The sequence below is a fragment of the Botryllus schlosseri genome, chromosome 3 (genome assembly GCF_051294905.1).
Source record: "Botryllus schlosseri isolate E-star chromosome 3, Bs_hap1, whole genome shotgun sequence".
Lineage (NCBI taxonomy): Eukaryota > Metazoa > Chordata > Ascidiacea > Stolidobranchia > Styelidae > Botryllus > Botryllus schlosseri.
Window position 1 is genome coordinate 26,068,533 of NC_137238.1, and position 20,274 is coordinate 26,088,806.

Below are 20,274 nucleotides of genomic sequence, written 5' to 3' on the forward strand. Positions count from 1 at the left end.
AAATATTTCAAGATATAATCATCATTTTTGAGTCTAAACCCGGCATGGCTCGTTTACATATCGCCGAGACTCGTGGTAAATGTTGCTGAGGTATATCCGGCGCATAGCATCAAATTTCGTGCTTCGTACGCCAACACCACTCGATGTTTTGCTCTGATTTTTTGAAACAGGCAGCCTCAAATCCAGGATTTCCTTTGATATGGATGAAACACTAATATTTTGATGAAATTATTCGAGAAGGGTTGTCTTCAAGCCATTGTGTGACCATTGAAATGGATGGAAAACTAAAAATATCGCCACTTTTGTTAAACGTCTCAATCACTCAATGCCACGAATAAGGACATTGTAGTTTTATCAGACATTGCCCTTCAAAATAACGGTCAATCTGAGAATAAGGGCGGTATCGCTATTACAACCTTTCCGGTAGCTCGAATCTTTCTAATTATTTCTAACAATTGGCATGCTCAAGATCGTATGTTTATTAAAATAAAACGAAGTGAAATTTTTGCAAACTTTTGGCTCCCAGCAGTTTGATTAAACGACAAGTAACCATGTCAAATCTGTACCTCGAAGGCTTGTAGGTTTTTACGGGTGTCCGTCCGTTTCAGGTTATTCCGCCACCGCCGATACCCCCGAACCAGTTCACCCTGCAGCTGGGCGAGGAGCTGCGTCAGCACGACATGCGCGCCATGGTGAAGTCTTGCGAGACGCTGGCGTTTCTGGTGCGCGACGCCGCGCATATCACCCCGGAGAATTTCGAGTTGTGCGTGCGGTGCATACGCACGTTCGTCGAAGCCAGCATTAACGGAGGTACGTCAGTTGGGGCGCTGTCGGTGTGTGTGAGAAGTGTCTGGGTGATCTGCTACAACCGCAGACTAGCAGGGACTTGGAAAAACAGGTTTTAATACTTGACTGGGGTCCCGGATTTAATATTTTTGCACGGGCTTTGGATTAGCTACTTTTCGGCAGAACTGGAAATGAGTTTGAATCATATAGCTGAACGGATTTTTTTCAAATTAGATTATGCTTAGAAGTACTGATTTTGCAATAGTTGATAGATATTGAATTCAGTTACGGACTAGAAATAAGTGCAACAAACATCCCACATATATCAAATCATAGTTCATGGGAATGGAAAATGTCTGTACATATCAAGCTTGGCTGGTTTCACACCATGCAGTTATCCTGTGTTCATCTGTGTGCCTTGGAGTCGACCTTCATCAAAATGTGTCAGCCCAAGCTTTGTCAACAAAAGGAATTTGCACACCATCTTAAAATAGTACATTTCATGCTGGTGACGTCATATTTCGAGATACGATTGTTGATATACGATGTTCTTTTAATTCTGAACTAGTTGCTGACGATTACCCGTGACGAGTGTCAGCCGAAAATATTCGCGTTCATTTCAAAATAGATATTCTATTCAATTCTCCTGTAGTATCTGCAGGAAAACCAGAAATTCGATAGAAAAAAAATTGGAGCTTGGAAACATTTCACAAATTATATTGGAATGAGATTACAGGCATTTCGCTCTAATTAGGCCAAGCCTGCTTTTCCAGGGCATTTTCAAATCCAAATCCTGAATTTATTTTGTGTCGTGCCCAAATCCTAGTGTATATTCGGTAACCGCTTAAATTTTATTATAATGTAGCTTTAAAATCGTTAACCACTTTTTGCACTTCGGATTTTGTACAGTCGAGAGTAGTTTTGAGATATTTTTGCATCACATTTAGCCTAGGAATGAAATTATGAGGACGAGATGAATTTAGTCATTAGTCGTTTTGCGTTACCTGTTGCGATTCCCAAAACAGCCACCTACTATTAACCGCTGAAAGTTTGCATTTCTTCGTCCAGATGTACTTTTAGAAACTCTACACAGAAAATTTTTGTACTTCGGCTTGAAGGGCTTTAGACATGTGTTGAAAAACTTCTACTTCCATGCATTTATGTCATTATTTATACCTCTACTGGAGTAGCAACGCCGACTACTTTTATCACCTATGTCTTTTATCTCACAGTGAACAGGGTTCACCACGGCGTCGGGCAGGATTCGCAACAGCAAAATCAGAAACAGGACAAGAAACGGTTGAAGAAACGCAAGGACCGGGACACGAAGAGGTTCGGGGCCAGGTCCAATTCTAGCGGTGGACAGGGCGGCGCTGGGGGCAGGTGTGTTTGGCGATCTATACTTCATTTTTCCGATTTTAGATGTTCACGTTTGAATTTGTCTTTGATGAAATAATTCTTGGGATGGATGTCGTATATTTTCGTTACTCGAATAGCACAGTCTCGCTATGGCACCAGTGAAGTCAGATCATTTTGCAGAAGTCTGGGACAGGGTTGTGATGATTCCACTTGGGTCGCGAAATTTTGGTGACTCGACTTGTCTCAAGTCAATTATCAACTTGACTTAAGATATTGGGAGGGTCTTGTTTAGTATCCATACTGTTTCGACTACATTGGGCATTTTAGACCAGGCCGATAATCTTTATTTTGATTCCTTATATACCGACTTATGGCATGGCCCACTTCTAGGCTTTTTAAAGACACCGCTTACGCGGTTCATGTGACGAGTAGTGGCCCAGATGAACCTCCAATGCTTGGGCAGGGATTCTGGAATCGGTCTCGAACCCGCAACCCTTTGGTGTTGCAACTGTGGGTCATAACCGCTACGCTATCTCGTCACTCTCATTTCACGATTACCATTAATCGTACTTGGAAAATAGGCCCAGAGGCATTCGATATCACCAAACCAGAGCTGTGAAAAGTGGGGAACATGACTTCAACTCGAAATTGAACACTGAATAGAAAATCTTGGACTCGGACATGTGTTTATATTGGTCTTTGACTCGGACTCAACTTGGCTCGAGTCAAAACTATTAAAATGAGATGACTTGTGACTCGGAACCTTTTGACTTTGTTGCAACCCTGGCCTGGGACTACGGTTGATGCGGGTTATGACCTCTGAAACTGCCTAGCTGAAGATGATCCTCATTGAACGCGTATCGTTTTCAAACATCACAATAGCCATTTCATGTAAATGTGTGTGCTTCGAGGTTCTAGCGTCTACTATGTGTTATATATTCTACATTTTCATATCAGATTCGGCCAAGCCGGCAATCAATACTCGGATGACGATTCCAGTGCGGAGACGGTGCCGGGCGGATACCACACGATATCATTGCAGGTAACACACCGACTACAGCGATGTGATGTGAAGTGTAACAAAACACTTCTAGTTCCGAGTTCTCGCTACTTCTTGGACTATTAGGTTTAGGTTTGAAAAATTAAAAGTAGTTTCTGATTAGTTAGTACACTTGAACGGGTGAAATTGTCTTGGAAACCACTTGACATCAGCACTGTATCATGGTAACTGAATATATTTAGGAACACTCCTGCGCATGAGAAACACTAACCACTGTCGGTACTTACAGCTGCTCGATTTGATGCACACGCTGCACACGAGGGCCGCGTCCATCTACAGCTCTTGGGCCGAAGAGGAAAAGCAAAGGCTCGGCGAGGTCGAAGGTCGAGTTTCGGGAGACGACGCCCAGCAAGAGGGCGTCAACGCTCCGAAAATTACGGCCGAGGCCAGCACGCTTTGGGAGAAGTGCTGGTGCCCGCTGCTGCAAGGCATTGCCAGGTATGCGGAGTCATTTATTTTGAATGACGCTTGTGAAATTTGTGAAATGTGAATCCAACGCTATCAGTAGATGTTTATGGATTTGTAAGGGAGATTGCCTCGCACGATATATCCGTCGGTTGTGTCTGTCCTGGTTTTTCGACGGCATTGTGACTATGGCATAAAAAGGCCACTAGCACTGCAGCCTAGTTTGCGTGTGCAATAAATAAGTTCGCCCGGATATATTTACTGCAGTCATCGATTGGATTCAAATTTTTCGCCATCCAGTAATATTCCAATTGTCGTATTTTGTTTAACGGTTTGGTTACGAAAAGTTATTGACAATGTCCAGTAATTATAAACACATACAATTTTGTGAGACGGCTCTTCTAGAACATAGAACCGGCTGCATCCCAGCTGTCTATAACATAGATAATGTTGATTAGGCCTGTTTCATATGTTTATCCAGATTGTGCTGCGACGCGAGACGCCAAGTACGCACTTCGGCCCTGACTTACTTGCAGAGAGCGCTGCTGGTCCACGACCTGCAAACGCTCACCGGGAAAGAATGGGAGTCCTGCTTCAACAAGGTGGGTGACTCGAAGAATTGCTTTGAATTTTTTTACCTACCGAACCTAAGAATTTTTGCGATTATAAATTCGAGTTCATTTCATTGTAAAAACAACGCAGCACAACATCCGCTTGCTCATGCTCAGGTACTCTTCCCTCTTCTCACGAAACTGCTCGAAAATATAAGTCCGGCAGACCCGGTCGGAATGGAAGAGACTCGAATGCGTGGCGCCACGTTACTGTCAAAGGTAAGTAGTTGCGTTTGCTTATGAAGATAGTATATTGAAAAGGCATACGTTTCTCGTGATTTCTCATCGCTAAGGAGATAATTTTTTACCTAAAAACAAAAGATTTCAAGCGGGTTGAGGGAAGGAAAGGGACAAAAAGACTGAACTTGCAGTTATCGCCTGAACATTTTTGGCAAAATCTATTCAATTACCTGAGAATATTCTTCAAGACATCAGAATTGAGGATCATGAAATGGGCATTGTAACATCTTAACAATGGCAACAATAAATTTGAAGTGAATTGCTTCTTGGAGGTGCATAACTTCAATAGACAATTGAATAGTATTTTAATATTGAAATGAACCCGGGTATTTTCGGCTGACGCTTGTCAGGGGTTATCGTCAGCAGCTGGTAGAGAATTGGAAAGTGTCTGCCTACAGAACAGTTTGTGTACCGTCTTAAATTAATACATTGAGCTTAAGCTCGCGCTTCACAACGATTATTCGAAATTTTTTTGCCAGTGACATCATATTTTAAAATACTATTGTTGATATACAATGTTCTTTCCAATTCTCTACTTGTTGCTGATGAATACCCCTGACGAGTGTCAGCCGAATACATTCGGGCTCATTTTAATATGAATGTACTATTCAAATTTTGTCAAATCAGATATGATAGCAATCAATGCTACATGTAAAAACAAAATCCATAAAAGCAAGGAAACTAATGGTAGGTTTGTTATACAAGAAATCGTTTTATTAACACAAATTAGGATTGGTCAACTTGATACGTCGATAGTTTTTATTTTTCAACCTCTGTTCCAGGTCTTTTTGCAACATCTGAATCCACTTTTGACCCTGCCCACATTCACCGCGCTCTGGCTCACGATACTGGACTTCATGGATAAATACATGCACGTCGGAAAGAGCGACTTGTTGGTAGGTATCGGCGTGATTTTCTTTACTCGGGCACGCTTTCGGGAACGGCGTGATCTCGCAAAGGACAGACGCTTTTTCAATATCTTTTTGAGAAGTTTTCAAAGTAGTCTGAATTGGTACTCAACTGGAAGCAGACGTAATGCTGTAAATTTCCCTTGGAATAGGAAGGTTCAATTGACTCTTATAACGGGCGAATGGATGTTGTTAAGCTCCAACCGAGTTTGTGTCTTCAAAATTACTGTATGTCTTATGGTGGAACTTTTCTGGTGACTCGACTTGACTCGAGTCATTTTTTTCGAATGATTAAAATGACTCGACTCGAACCCATTTGTGCATTCGACTTGTATTCGAGCCGTTGTGCGTTTCTCGAACTAAGTCGTATGACTCGAGACTAGGACGGCCAAGACAGACATTCCATTGTAACTTTGAAGAATAGTGAAGTCACCCCATTATTGGTATTTCCTCTATCAGACCTGATACTTGGAGAATAGGGCCAGAAACTTTTAAAACTGGTAAACCTGGGTGGTATTAATGTGAATGTAAGGCCTTTAGTCATTTATTATCCATGATAATTTAATTTTTTTCATCATGCAATAGTTCTATGCTTTTCGCTGTGAATTTCAATCAATAAATCAATATTGGAAATTGGAGATTCGATTCGAGCCAGTTTCAATAGTTTTTGGCTTTTCACTGCTCAAATTTTGGTTTTATTTGACTGATGTCTCGCTGTAAATTTCCGTCGACAAAATACTATCAGAAAAAGCGGTGATTCGATTTGAGTCGGATTTTTGGCGCTTTCGATAGTTCCATACTTTTCACTGTGCGAACTTCATTTCAATTACTGTTTAATACTGTACCTTTAGGTTGATAAAAAATATTGAAATATGATGGTTCACTTCAATTTCAGCGTAATTTTCTGTATCTGATTCGAACAGGCTGCAACCCATCCCTAAATAACGTGATTTGAGGCTCTCTGATGTAAATGAAATATCACAAGCTTCCGACGTGTTTTTCATGCGTGTTCGCTAATTTCAGTTCGAGGCCATCCCGGAATCTCTGAAGAACATGCTGCTGGTGATGGACACGGCCGGCATATTTCACGACAGCGACAGCCCGAAGGAATTCACGAGCTTGTGGGACGTGACGTGGGCCCGCATCGACTGTTTCCTACCCACTCTGAGGGAGGAGGTCTTCAAGCCGCCGTCTCCAGGTACATGGTTTCCTTGAGAATACAAAGTCTTTTCCATGCCGACTGCTATGCCCCGTACTATGCCCAATTACCCATATACAGTGTTATATCCCATGTATATATAGCGCATATATAGCGTTAGTCTTGTTTATTAGATGACTTAAATTGATTGCAATGTAGTTATGATTTTGAATGACTCGACTTTTTTCAGTCGTGTTTTTTTAATGAATTCACTTAATGAGTCGTGCTATTTCTGAATGACTTGACTTATTCAAATCACGTTTAGCAAATAGATACCTCTAAAGAGTAAAACAGAACTAGTTGATAACAGAAATCATTTTATTTTCCGGTCTACTCTCAGAACCTATAAAGAAAGAACTGGTCGCCCCGGTCGCAAACGAGCTGCCTCGAGACGGCGCCATTCCGGCATCCGACCCGGACGTGCCCCACGCTTACCCTTACCCGGTACCTCCATCCCCGACAAACGCAAGCGCTCCCTCCCCGACGCCCCCCGAACCCCAACTTAACCAAAGCTACCCGTCGCCGGGAACGGGACCCACAGTCACCCCGCCTACGAGTTTGAACGTGGCGCAAGACGGTAATCTACCCCCGTCTTTATCTCCCCCAAAAGCGCCTATCGTTATGGGGCTCGGGGGTTCGCTGGTGTCGCAAGGCTATGATGGGACGCAAGCTTCACCCACGTCACACGGACATATAGTAAGTTGATTGTTTTGTTTTTATGGCTCGTGCATTTTTCTACATCGTGTGGTAATGCAGAGTACATGGTCTACTTTTGACTGTTAGCTGTTAGTGTTGTACCAAACTGTTTAAAAATAGCGTACAAGTCGTTCGAGACGAAGTATATGTGACTGCTGAATAGAATTTTGAAACAAAATCCTTTAAATTTCGATCATCGAATTTAGCGACATTTTGCAGGGTTGTAATCAAGTCACAAGTTCACCTCATTTTTATAGTTTTGGCTCAAGTCCGAGTCCAAGTCATGGAATAGGGTGTCGAGTCCGAGTCATATTGTTGAGACTCGAGTTCATGTCATTATGTTCACTGTTCAGTTTTCAGTTCAATTTCTATCTTTTCATTTTATCTCAAATCTTGTGCCGTTTTGAATTCCTAGTGTTTCTGCAGATTGCTGTTTTTAAGTAAATTTCTGTGAATTTTAAAAAATCCTCATCGAAATTGTGTTGGTACCCCCTGTAATTGTGGAAGTTTCAATCGCAATGGTCGCCTATTGAAAGATATCAAGTTTTACTAAAATTATATTTTGCATTTCTTTTCCAGCTGATGAGTCCGACTCAAAACTTCATACTCCATCCTCCAGCCCCTACCACCATCCTTCCAGCGCAGGACCCTGGGACCGAACCGCCCCCGCAATCTTACCCTGCCCCGGTGCCCCAGTCCATTCTACTAGCGCACGGCATGACAACTTCCATCCCCATTCTATCATCCCAAACCGAGGACCAAGGCGGCTACAACGTGCCACGAAAAGTGATCACCACAGAGCAGGGTAATGCTGAAACGTATCATACCGTGATACCGCATATATCAGCGTCTGCGTTGGGACAGTTGCCTGTGACGCCGATACCAGCCACCAGTCCGAATTTGAAAGCGAAAAAAGTTCTCAAAGAACCGGAGACATATTGATTTTATTCTTGTTTCGAAATTGGGGTTGGATCCTAGAATCGTTAGCGACTCAAATTGCTAGAATTTGATGGACTCGCCTTGGATCGTGAAATTTACAAAATGTTAGAAATCTTTGTTGATTTTTCGACTTCTTTTTGGCTTCCTATCCTCTTACTCTGCAGACTCGCCCGGGTGATATTGCGTAACGGGTGGTGGTTCTTTTTTCTCTTCGTAGGAAATTTGTGGTTTTCGTCGCTACATAGAGGAATTTATCGTTTTTCCGCGGAAATATATAATTGCTTGTCCAATTAGAAAACTTACTAGTGCAATTGCTTGCTATTCATTGCGAGCGTAATTGAAATTGTAGATATCGTACGGAAATGATGATAATAATAATTGATGCTCTACAACGGTATGAATTATCGTCTGTAATCAGGTAGCAGTGTCTTCATGCAGCTGGAGCGTTTCAGCATAGTGTCCTATATGGTGTCGACACAGGCAAATCTCTCGCCTCGGTGAAATTGTATCATGTCACAATTTCCATTTGGCTACAGGCAATTTGACGGTCATTTTTGACCGGCTTGCCGAGCGTTAAATTTGGTAAAACGGGTATCAATCGAAAGATGACTCTGCACTGATTACGAAAATATAAATTTTATTCCGCTCGTGTCCCTGGATCTACCACAATCAGCCTCGAATTTTTCATTGTTATGGAGATTGGCATTGGGACGCAACAATGGTGTCTGGTTCTTTTTCTCTTGAGCTACTCTCTCGTTTCGCGAGAAATGCCCTACGATTGACATTCACATTTCAAAATACAAGCCTAGCAATCCACGTTCTCGATTGTTAGGTGGCTTGCTGTCGTCCAAATACAGGCCTATGTTGCCGCTGAACGGGAGAATTGAGTAGGCCTATTAGTAAAGTTAACGTAATGATATCGGCTGACAAGGTCCTCTGTCGCTCAAGTTATTATCCCAGTGTGTACTCTGTATTAATAGAGCGACTTGCGTGCCTGCAATTAAGGGCTAATTATCTTCGCGCGTACTACACGCTCAACCGTGCGGCTAGTAAAGCCATCGAAATGCACACATTCGTGTGCAGCTGTACACTCCACACCTCTCTGTGGCGATCGCGATCGCCCTCGTGTATGCTACCGCACTATTCCGCGCTTGTTCGTCCGCTGCGATACTACCGGCTGTGCGCATAATATAGTCAAAACCTAACAAAATCGTGCATCTCTGGTCGGAACTAGGCGCTTGGAGACCGGCGGCGTTAGTCGGCTCATGACTAAATGTGAGCATTTACGAATTTCGTTCAATCATAACGTAAAAACACGAAATTTCAGGCATTGTCTGTATCGAATTCGTACATCTCCCACTCACCGCAAATCTCTTTTAATTATTGAACTATAATATATCGTAAATATTCGCCTTGGCGTGTAGACGAGTGATCGTAATTATGACGTCATAATAGGGGATTTCACTCAAAACCCCCCTTTTTCGCGCTCTGGATACGCGCCTGCGCAGCATTATAATGAATTCCCTAACTTTTCGAAGACACCTCCTGCATGAACTCTACCTGTGAATCTGATCACATGGGCTGCGGGAGAGGATCAATATTTTATAGCAATGTGTGAAACTATGCTAATAATCATGCCCAAATTACCTCATTAATGCATTAATGTGAAAAAGTTTTCGCGCGACTTGACAACAAACCCAATGTGGCTGATTATGACATGACTGCTCACGATTTCGGTGCGCATAGTAGCCGATATGAGTAAAAGATTAGCACGGAACTGGCCGACAACGGACTGGACATAGGCAGTTTAACGTAAGTATTTAGCCTGCCACTTAATTCATTACGAATGTTTACGGCCGTAGGCCGCATAAGCAATTGAAATTCGGCCGCGAATATCAAAGAGGTTGACCACCCCTGATTAAGTTGCTGAAGGATGTTGTCAGTTATCGTGCGCAGCTCATAGTTCCAAATAGAATGAAAATGGTGATCATGATATTTTGTTGGTGTATTTGTATTTCCTCAATAAAATATCATTTATTTTGTGGTAACTATGCCCGTCGCATATGTTAGAGAGCACAGCGCTGTTGGCTACTGACGTAGCGTTATCAAACGTGGGTGTTGAACTTTGCCTGTTTCTTAATAGTGGCCCGCGACCCGTTTTGTGTTGGCGACCCCTGCCTTAACAGAGCTACGACACGTTGATGAATAAGGAAGGTAGGAACGTACAAAAACAATGAACGAGGACAAGTAATCAGTGACAAACGCAAAATAATTCCACAACACCCCTCCATTCTAACTTGAGAGTTACAAATCGCAATCATATCCATGTTTAGGAGTTCGTTTGGAACGTATCGGGTTATGAGGTCGATATTCCGGTAATTCAATCAATGCACCACAAGATTTCGATATAATGAAAAGATGGAGGGTGCAGAAACGACTTGGAGTTGTCTTTTATCAGACACCCACCTTGGCCTACGGCATGTAAATAAGAGGCATGCGCACTGGATTTAAGAATGAATAACGAAAGGAAGCGACAATAATGAATGCGGTATGTATCGGTAGGCGAGATTCGTGAGTCAGATTGTGGTCCGGTAATCTTGAGGGCTGACTAGTATTGATCCAGTTTAAATTGATGGTATTTCGATTTGAATGTGAACACCGAACATGCTCGACGATTGTCGGATAGCCGGGAGATGCTGTTTCGCCTACAGGGCCGCATACTTCAATAGCGATCAAGGTGCTAATTTGTCTGCCATTGACAAGCTGGCTCGGAGATAATCCACTTGCCAGAGGCGTTCCCCCTACGACACCCGACTTGCAATACGTCCTTGGCCGGCAAACTTGATTTGCGTAGTGCGCGGTTGAATGAGTCGACAAGTCTTTCTTCGGTGCCATTCGCGTGTAGATCAGTGGTTCTCAACCGCCGGTCCGCGACGACATTCCTGCCGGTCCGCCAGGTATATTAGAATTTTATACTATAATTTCAAAATTGAATGTTGAAGGCTTGTCCATTGATATCATAAATAAAACATCAACTTTTAAACTGATTCATAACTTCGTGAGGTAACATTAGGGCTAGAAACATGTTCGATTTGACTTGAAGTTCAAGACGTGTCATTTGACGACGCGCGAGCGACAAGTACAGAACAGATACGAGCTGACTCATCGCTAAACAGCGCGGTTTTTGCGATTTCGATTCTTTCATTTTGTGCAGCACCGTATCTGGGCACCCCAAACCGCGCACTTGGAGAGGGGGCGAGCATGAAAAGGGCCCAAAATTATTTTTGAAATGAGCATAAATCATAGCGTATTTTTATGAAACTTTCCCCAACATTTTTCAATTTCTTTTCGCGCTTTGCGCGATTTAGTGTCTCTAAATGTCTTGCTTAGTAGGTGCCCGTCTCCGAGAAATACGCATGATTTATAGAAATAGGCTTTTCGGCGCCAGACGTTACCGCGCCACGACGTACCAACACATAATGAAGTTTCAGTTAACATGAGACTCCGAAAGGTGTGCCAAAAATTTTGGCCGCGAGAAAACCGATTCACTCATGACTGATCGATAATTTTCGCTATTGGCGCGATTAAGCTACATAAACTCTCTGCTTACACTGAGTAGAATGAATGTGCTCACAAGTACAGGTGAAAACATCCACCCAACTGTAGGGTCTGGAAGCGAAGCCCACGGAAGTTTGGCTTATCGCCCTGTGGGGGCCTAAGACCAACGTATTTTCGGGTGGGCTGACGAAGTGCTTTTTCGGCCCGGATTTGCGTATGGCCGGTATAGCTGCTGTAAGGTGTTTTCTTGCGGCTCGCATTGTATTTGTAGTTGTATTTGTATTTGCCAGAGTAGCCTTAGTCTGGTGGCAGCGGGCAATGACCAAGGTAGCACGACAAGGTGATTGGTTCGACCAGGGTCGTAACAGCACTTCGTCAGCCCCCCCCCAAAAAAGACGTTGGTATTGGGCCCCCTATATGTTGATAAACAGAACCCCAGACCCCCTCCTCAGGCTGTTCGCTTTTTCCACGAAATTAGTCGTACTGTTTAGTGATCCAGCGCGAAAATTTCCGATAGTTCATGATAAAATCGGTCAATAAAATCGGGAATTGCATATATATTGCTATCAATTTCTTGTCCTCTATGCTCACGTATAATCAGATTTACCGGAACAGCTGAGTGAGGTGTCTTGGAAACTGCCGTAGGGCCCGTTGGTATGACTCCGTAACATGATGTTATTTCGTGACCTACTGTCTGCTATATCAAAAAATACAGAATCGCCCAAACGTAGGCCACTAAACTGATAGACGTACACGATTTCAAATTGGTATTTCTTCACTGGCATATAATTTTTCCCTGCGGGATAATATTTGTCTTGTGAGGTTCAGATTGCCAAGACAGGAACATTCGGATCCATTCATTTAGGCGCATATGGACAATTAAACCTATATGAATTTCGTATATAACGAAGTTTGCGTTCAGCATAAGGGCAGTCGTTTTCGGCCAAGGTTTTCTCGCTGCCGATAGTTCTGGCACACTTCTTGTTGTCGCATGTTACATGGGCTAAAACTTTAAATGTCTTGTTGCATTGTGGCGCGGTAATGGCCAACGCCGATATACCCATTTCTATAAATCTTCCGTATTTTTTCTTGGGGGAAGAGTACCCAAAAAGAAAGATATCTGGCAACTTGAAATCGCGCGGGGCGCGAAAAAATTTATGAAAAAGTTGCAGAAATTTTCAAAAAATACTCTTTAATTTATGCTGTTTCACGAAATAATTTTGGGCTCCTTCCCAGCTCGCCCCCCTCCCCCAATTGGGGAGTTGGGGGTACGGCAGTTACGGTCCTGGGTTCGACTCCGATACGCTTCTTCTCTCGATATTGTCAAAGAGAAGAATATTATTCGAGTTGGCGTGGTCGGTAACCTACGGCCTTCGGCGCGAAAGTCTGTAAACGACTCTCGGCGGTAGCCCTTTACCTGGAAAAGGCAATGTTACCTCGACTCATCAGACTCACTACCATAAAATCGCATGTATGTCATCATTAAATACGATCAAAACCCTTTAAATGTCACTCTCTCGCACCGTATAATTGCGAAAACCGGTTGCATAATTTACATTTTGGCTTCATTTCAATTTTAAAAGTTCACCAGTCCGCGAGACATTTTCGGAAATTTGACCGGTCCGCGAGGTGAAAAAGGTTGAGAACCTCTGGTGTAGATGATGATATGGTGCATCCAACAGGTAGATGATTCCTCATTCTTTGCACAATTTCCGAAATTCTATGTACTTGAATGTAATTCCCTTATATATTATCATCAGATACAATGGTACAAGGATATCCGAAATTTGTAAAGTCCTCTTCAAGTAATCTGATCGTTTCTTTGCTGGAAACGGACTTGGTCGTGTGGATGTAAGGATACTTGGAATACGTGTACGTTAATACGAGTGAATTGGTTCCTATGGATTCGATTGCATGGTCAACTTGAAGTCCCAGCCACGGCTTCTCGGGTAGCAGTGATGGATACTCATTAGCAAGTTGCTTCATACGCTGCATTCCCAAAATGTCACAAATGAAGTATATATCCAACACCTTTCTTCGGAGACTTGGAGTAATTTGCAATTCTCGCTCCTGAAAACAAGCATCCGACATGTTGATATCTTACGAAAATCATCAACGAAATAAAATATCCTTGACCTTTGGTGCTGACGATGTTTACTGGCCAGCCCACTCCGATGTATCTCTACTATCTCATCACAGCAGAAATGACGGGATCTTCGCTTGATTGTTTTGTTTATACCAGGATCAGAAGCATCAATATGTTTTGGTCACCGCGCGCACTGTGCTAACAATGTTCATCGTTCATATTTCCATTTCCTCCCCTTTGTAAAATATGGAGTCATGGCTGAACGGAAGTCCATACATTATCGGAATATTGACCTCGTAACTGAGACGTTCCAAACGAACTCGGAAACGGAGAGCTTTATTTGATTTGTAATAAACACTCAAGTTAAAATGGAGGTATTGTGGAATTGCTTTGCGTTTGCCACTAATTACACGTACTCGTTGATTGTTCTCGTATGTTCCTGTTACCACCTTCGTTAATCAATTGCGTGTCTCAAGTATGTTAAGGTTTGGTTGTGAATTAACGTGGTCATAGCAATTTGTACTGCATCGGCTTACTTTATTGATTGGTGTATGATTTGAATATGATTAAGGAATAGCTGAGAGCAAACCGACAAAATGAAAATATAGGCGAGTTTTGAATGGACTTTGATTTTGCGTTTGTTCGTTTGTAAAGTTTGATGATGGCGAATCCGACAATTGTTTGTTGCCAAACATCACAAATGCTGGCCTGTGTTGGCTTGCGCATTTGTTTGTTCATTGTGTGTCTTGAATACTTGTATGGTTTATGGTCCGGATGCAGAAGCAAGAAAAATATTTGGATTTTGAATGCAAATTTCCATTTTGTGCATGAACTGTCGGCGAGTCTTGTGCGAACTGCAACTTTCTAACAATGGCGTGACCAGTTCATACAATAGGGCAAGGACGGGCAACATACGGCCTGCGGACAGTTTCCCGTCTTCTGCCGAAATTCCCCACTCCTTGCTTAAACGTCAAATTTTAGTGACTGTATGTTATTATATACGTGTGTGCGCACTGCGCAGCGTGTGAGAGTGGAGCTTACGCGTAAGTTCGTCGAATCGAGAGGATCGACTTGCATTATCGGCATTTACGATGTACTCAACTCTAATGAATTGATATCTTGGTAAATTTCAAGTACCGGGCTTATCAAACGTCTTGAAATATTAATTAAGGATTGCACCATGTGTTAATTGATCAGAGTAAAGCAGACATGGCGGCGCCTGTATGACAATTTGTTCCCAAATCCACATTGTCATTATCGGCTAGAAATGGCTTTGAAGTGACATTGCTGACGTTAAAATACATTCAATAAATACGATTTATTCCTTGTATATGTGGATACATGAGCGAATAATGTATCGATTCAGCAATCCGGCCCGCCAAGTACGTAATTTTCCTATATCTGGCCCGCCGACCGGAGAAGTTGTCCGTCCCTGAACTAGGGGATGGTACGGATTTGTACCTATGTACTAGTGCGGAGCGGATCGACAAATGCTCTGGTCCGACTCCGATCCGGTTTTTAAATTCTCTGGTCCGGCTCCGATCCAGCTCCGGCCGTATCAGGAAAAAGCTCTGGTCAAAAATGAACAAGTCCGGCCGGAAATACGGCCCTACACGGTACGGTGAATTTATCTAGATGACTCGTTTATTTTCGCACTGGATTGGCGGTGATTAGCGTGTGGTTGGTTGGTATAGTTATTTAGTTACAAAAGTCATGCTTATCCATAAAAATTATGTCCGTATCAAAAAAGTACTGATCTGGCTCCGGCCGTATCAGAAAAGTACTGATCCGGCTCCAATCAGCTCCGGCCAAAATTGAAAAAATCCGGCCGGATATCCAATCCGGCTCCGGTCCAAGCTCCGCACTACTATGTTCCCACCGCCAGCGGTGCCACGTACAACTGTCGTGATTGCACATCTGGCACGGTCTGTATTAATAGCAATCGCTCATATTGCATTGAATGGAATCGAAATTCTGGATTAGACCCATTTCTACATGGAATAGGACGTAATGAATAGGCTAAGGAGTAAGGATCGAAAGCAATTAGTCGAACAGTTACTAGTAGAATTTTGTTCTGGATGATGGTACGTAGCCAGCTATATAAATTATTTGTATTGTAAAAATATGTAATGTACCGGTACCTCCATTCTATCGTATATTTTGCATCATACGATCATACTTTTATACCATCCCTCAAATATTGTGCTTATAAAAGTCACGAAATGACTGACGACGAAATAAGCTGGGCAGTGGAAGTGTCTAGGCAAGAATCCGACACATACGTTATTTACATACGTTTTTTCTACATCCCATGACATCGGAGGAGGTCATGCAGTAACCAAGTAGGTCTACTACTTTTTCGTAGTTTTCTCGTGTATGTTGCCTATTTTCAGCGTCGTCTTTCGGACAGATGCCTGTCGCATCGGCGACCAGTCCGAATTCGAAAGCTGAAAGAAAACTCTCGAAGAATCTGAGACATTGATTTTTTTCTCGAACTGAAATTCGGGTCGAATCTTAGACTCGTTAGCGACTCGGATTGCTAGAACTCTACGGAACCGTCTTGGAATCACCGTGAAACTTAAAAACCATTTGAAATTATCGTTAATGATGTTTTTCGACTTCTTTTCGGCAATGGGAATCTTATTCTTTCATTCTGCAGACCCCACCCAGGTGATTTAGCGTAATGGTTGGTAGTTCTTTTTTCTCTTCGTTGTAAATTGTCGTTTCCGTCGCTATGCGCATACAGTACGTGGACGAATTTATCGTTTTTCCGCAGAAATGTATAATTGCTTGTCGATGTTAGAAAGCTTACAAGTGCAATTGCTTGCTATTTATTGCGAGCGCAATTGAAATTGGAAATAGCGTACGGAAATGATGATGATTTTAATAATAATTGGTGCTCTATAACGGTATAAAATATGTCGGATATCTGGTAACAGTGTCGATGCAGAATGAGGTAACCGTCTTCATGCAGCCGGAACGCTTCAGACAGTCTAGGTATAAGTTGCGGATCTCGCTGCTGCGAAACCTATTCGGGATCTTCATAAGGTCTGAATCTGTTTCCGATCCCAAATGGCGTAAGTCCGCTGTGCATTATAGTCTCCGCACTGGTTTGATAAATCCATTTGTGTATAGGAGTGCGTTATAAAATGGAACAAGCCCACCAGGAGCTTTTGGAGATTTGGTCTTCTAGCACTGGTATTGGAACCGTGACCTGAAATGGGTCGAATTTATTGGCCGTCGTTCATTGATAAACTGCTATAATTGTCAAATGGATCTTTATACTGGGGTGGTCAGTTTTTGACTATACTTGCCGCAATGGTGATGTTTTGGACTACTCCCACGTCTACGTAACAGTCTTTAGTCAAAACTGTGTACTCTTAATCTCTTATGCATAGCATTCAAGTAGAATGTAGTTGGGAAAAGGTTTGCATCTATTATATGAGTGAAGTTATCATATAAACTGGGCGAAAAGGCGCTCGCGTCATGGTATAGCTGCTATAGCTGGTAGTAGAGGCGTATAGAGAATTGGATTTTTGATTCTAACTAGACAGGTCACCGGAAAGCTTCTCTTAAACAGGTCGGATCCGGACTCGCATATTTGCCCGACTGCCGGATCCGGAAGTGACCTTCTGTTTGTTTATTTCTATCTTTTGTATGAACTTCGATTCAGCAGGCATCAACACTGCACCACTCACAGAGAATATTCTCACTGAGAATATTCTAAATAGCCAACTCAATACATTTCCGAAGTATAATTAGAGCAATATCCACCACAGGGGCAATGCTAAATTTTGTGCAGGGTATTTTAGGATGTGGATTAAAACACACGATGTTACAATATGCTATGCCATATTTATCGTAATGTCGTAAACAAAGCTCGTGGTGAAGAATAGAATACGAACGCTCGGCAAGTTACTTCGGTAAATAATTTGATCAAAAAGGTTTGGACGAAACGATCCGCTTCTGATGGTAAATCTTTGGTGCCATCACGCATAAAGTTATGCAATTTTCAGAATTATATTCTGCCACAATCACACGGGTCTGCATATCACGTGATCGTAACGACAGTCTCGATCAGTAAAAATGCAAATTCGACAATAAGCTACTATATGTAACATAATGTAAGATAGGGCTTGACTTGGCTTCCAAAACTGTCGGAGCAGTCCAGTCTTGTAAAAAACTATCTGTATTCGACAATTCCAATGTTACTATTGCCGCCTCAAACATATAGTACTTTGAGGTGCCAACTCGACGATCCTACAAGCCTAGTCTTGAAAATTCCAAATTTGGGGCGGTACTATATAAAAGGAGTTGTAGGATTGCTGCTGTGCTCGAAGTCCCATTTTCCTATTATGTATAAATTATATATATGAAGACTTACGTGGTGACCATTGCCGACGACTTTACCATTGGTACTAGCCGTCGGAATATGGTTGTGGTTATGGACATGTCCGTTAGCTTTGACGGCGACTACTTGCTGAACTTTTCCGTTTTGCGGCATCAATTTCTTATCCTTAAGCCATCCTTCCCTGTAGTGGGTCAGCGTTTCGCCGCCCTCCACCACTACGTGTTTGCCGTCGTTTCTGGTAGTGTGCTTCTCGGGATGAAGCCGGTCTTCGTTAAACAGTAGCGTTGGTATCTTGCCCACTCTCTTTCGGACTTGGGCAACACGGAAAACATACAGTCTCCTGTTGTCGAGGGTGTAGAATTTTTGATCGCGCTGTACTATCTGGATGATAGGGATGTCGCCAATGTGGATCTGACCGTTACAAATGTTCTCCGCTACTTCGTTTACGTCCTTTCCGTCTTCAAATTCGCTAGCGATCACGTTGGATGAAAATCGAACCTCGGACGGATACAACTGCCTGGTCCCCATAGCTGAAGGCTTACACCTACTCGGGAGGCTACGCTGTATTGTAAGTTAGGGAAAACAAGCGACTACACTGGCTGTCACGATTTCGGCACATGTCATTGTTAGAGACTAAACAGTCGTTTTGTTGCGAGTAAGCTTCATTGTTGCTGTTAACACTTCCGAAACTTAAGAATCGTGAAGGCGTATCGGATTACGTTCTATTGGCAATTCGTATAGTATCTGTGCGAATCACTCTGATAGTCGGATAGCGATAAAATAATTATGTAGCATTACAGAGTATAAATATTGAACAGTATATTCATATTGAAATGAAACCCGAATATTTTCGGCTGACACTCGTCAGGGGTAGGCCTAATCGTCAGCAACTAGTAGAGAATAAGAAAGAACATTGTATATCAACAATCGTATCACAAAATATGACGTCACCAGCATGAAACTTCGAATGAGAGAGCGTTCAGCCTGCACTATTTCCAGGTGGTACACGAACTCCTTCTGTTGACAGAGTTTCGGTTGGTGTATTTTGATAAAAGTCGACTCCAAGGCACACAAGTGGAAGGGTGAACGGCCCCTCGCAATAACGCGAAATTCCGCCAATTTCCAAGTGTGATTTCAAATCGATGGGTATTAGTTTTCAATGTATGTGTTATAGCCTGTTGAGAACGACTGCCTTTGAACTATGATTGTTACTATAAAGATATCAAGGACCGTAACTGCTGCATCCCAAACCCCCCAATTGGGGGACTGGGAGGGGAAGCTCGAAGGGGGCCCAAAATTATTTTATGAATTAAAATAAATCATAGAGTATTTTTTGTAAATTTACGTAACATTTTCAAAAATAGTCTCGCGCCGCGCGCGATTTCATGTTGTCAGCTATCTTGACCTTCCCCAAACAAAAAATACGCATTACGCATGTCTTATAGAAATGAGCACTTCGGCGTCGGCCATTACCGCGTCACGACTCATCAAGACATATGAAGTTATAGGCCATGTACATTGTACACAATGTACATTGTAGGCCTACATGCGACTCCGCGAGAAGTGTGCCAGAACGATTTGCCGAGAGAAGACCTTGGCCAAAAGGGACTGCCCTTGTGCTGACCGAAAACTTCTATATATAGACAATACATATATGTTTAATTGTCCAATGTCCGTATACGTGCATATAAACAGCTGGCGCCGATTGTTCTTATCCTGGCGGTCTGAGCCCTACAAGACAAATGCTATCACGCATGGAGCATTGTGTGCCGGTAAAAAAAGAGCAATTTGAAATCGGGTACGTCGTTTAATTTAGTGCGTTTGGGCGATTTCAATAACTTTTGACAGCAGATAGGAGTTCACGGAATAGGATCATGTAACGAAGGCATTATACGCATTATACCAACGTCCTACGGCCGAAGATGTTTATGATTATTATTTCGGGTTCTACCTTTTCCAAGACACCTCATTCAGTTCTGATTACTTGAGTGGAAAGAGGATAAAATATGATAGCAATATATATGCAATTCCCGATCATATTGACCGAAGGCGAAGCCGCTCACTAAACGGACAACAA

At 42.6% G+C, this 20,274-nt stretch overlaps 2 protein-coding genes across 7 annotated transcripts in view; one reads left to right on the forward strand and one right to left on the reverse strand.

Moving 5' to 3' along the window:
• LOC145436208 (Golgi-specific brefeldin A-resistance guanine nucleotide exchange factor 1-like) overlaps positions 1-8,594 on the forward strand; it is a 48,004-nt gene extending 39,410 nt beyond the window's left edge. For all 6 annotated transcript variants that reach the window (XM_080313563.1, XM_080313566.1, XM_080313562.1 and 3 more), the window contains 10 exons: positions 609-810; positions 2,019-2,169; positions 3,103-3,187; positions 3,435-3,643; positions 4,092-4,212; positions 4,339-4,440; positions 5,244-5,357; positions 6,393-6,567; positions 6,908-7,263; positions 7,843-8,594. In XM_080313563.1, coding sequence (XP_080169689.1) covers positions 609-810; positions 2,019-2,169; positions 3,103-3,187; positions 3,435-3,643; positions 4,092-4,212; positions 4,339-4,440; positions 5,244-5,357; positions 6,393-6,567; positions 6,908-7,263; positions 7,843-8,205 — 1,878 coding nt within the window. In that variant the 3' untranslated portion in view covers positions 8,206-8,594. The remainder of the gene's footprint in view (positions 1-608; positions 811-2,018; positions 2,170-3,102; positions 3,188-3,434; positions 3,644-4,091; positions 4,213-4,338; positions 4,441-5,243; positions 5,358-6,392; positions 6,568-6,907; positions 7,264-7,842) is intronic.
• An 8,067-nt stretch (positions 8,595-16,661) lies between these two features.
• Positions 16,662-18,981, reverse strand: LOC145436210 (uncharacterized). The gene is made up of 2 exons (XM_080313569.1): positions 18,231-18,981; positions 16,662-17,060 (listed from the first exon to the last, which is right to left on the reverse strand). Exons 1-2 carry the CDS (start codon positions 18,723-18,725, stop codon positions 16,989-16,991), a joined length of 567 nt encoding a protein of 188 aa, XP_080169695.1. The 5' UTR covers positions 18,726-18,981; the 3' UTR covers positions 16,662-16,988.
• Between the last annotated feature and the right edge of the window lie 1,293 nt (positions 18,982-20,274).

Excerpts from the sequence above, each read along its gene's own strand:
- LOC145436210 (XM_080313569.1), bottom strand. The coding sequence starts at position 18,725 with ATGGGGACCAGGCAGTTGTATCCGTCCGAGGTTCGATTTTCATCCAAC. Across the intron at positions 17,061-18,230 it reads TCGTCGGCAATGGTCACCAC|GTCACGGTTCCAATACCAGT; the intron begins GTAAGTCTTCAT and ends GACCCATTTCAG.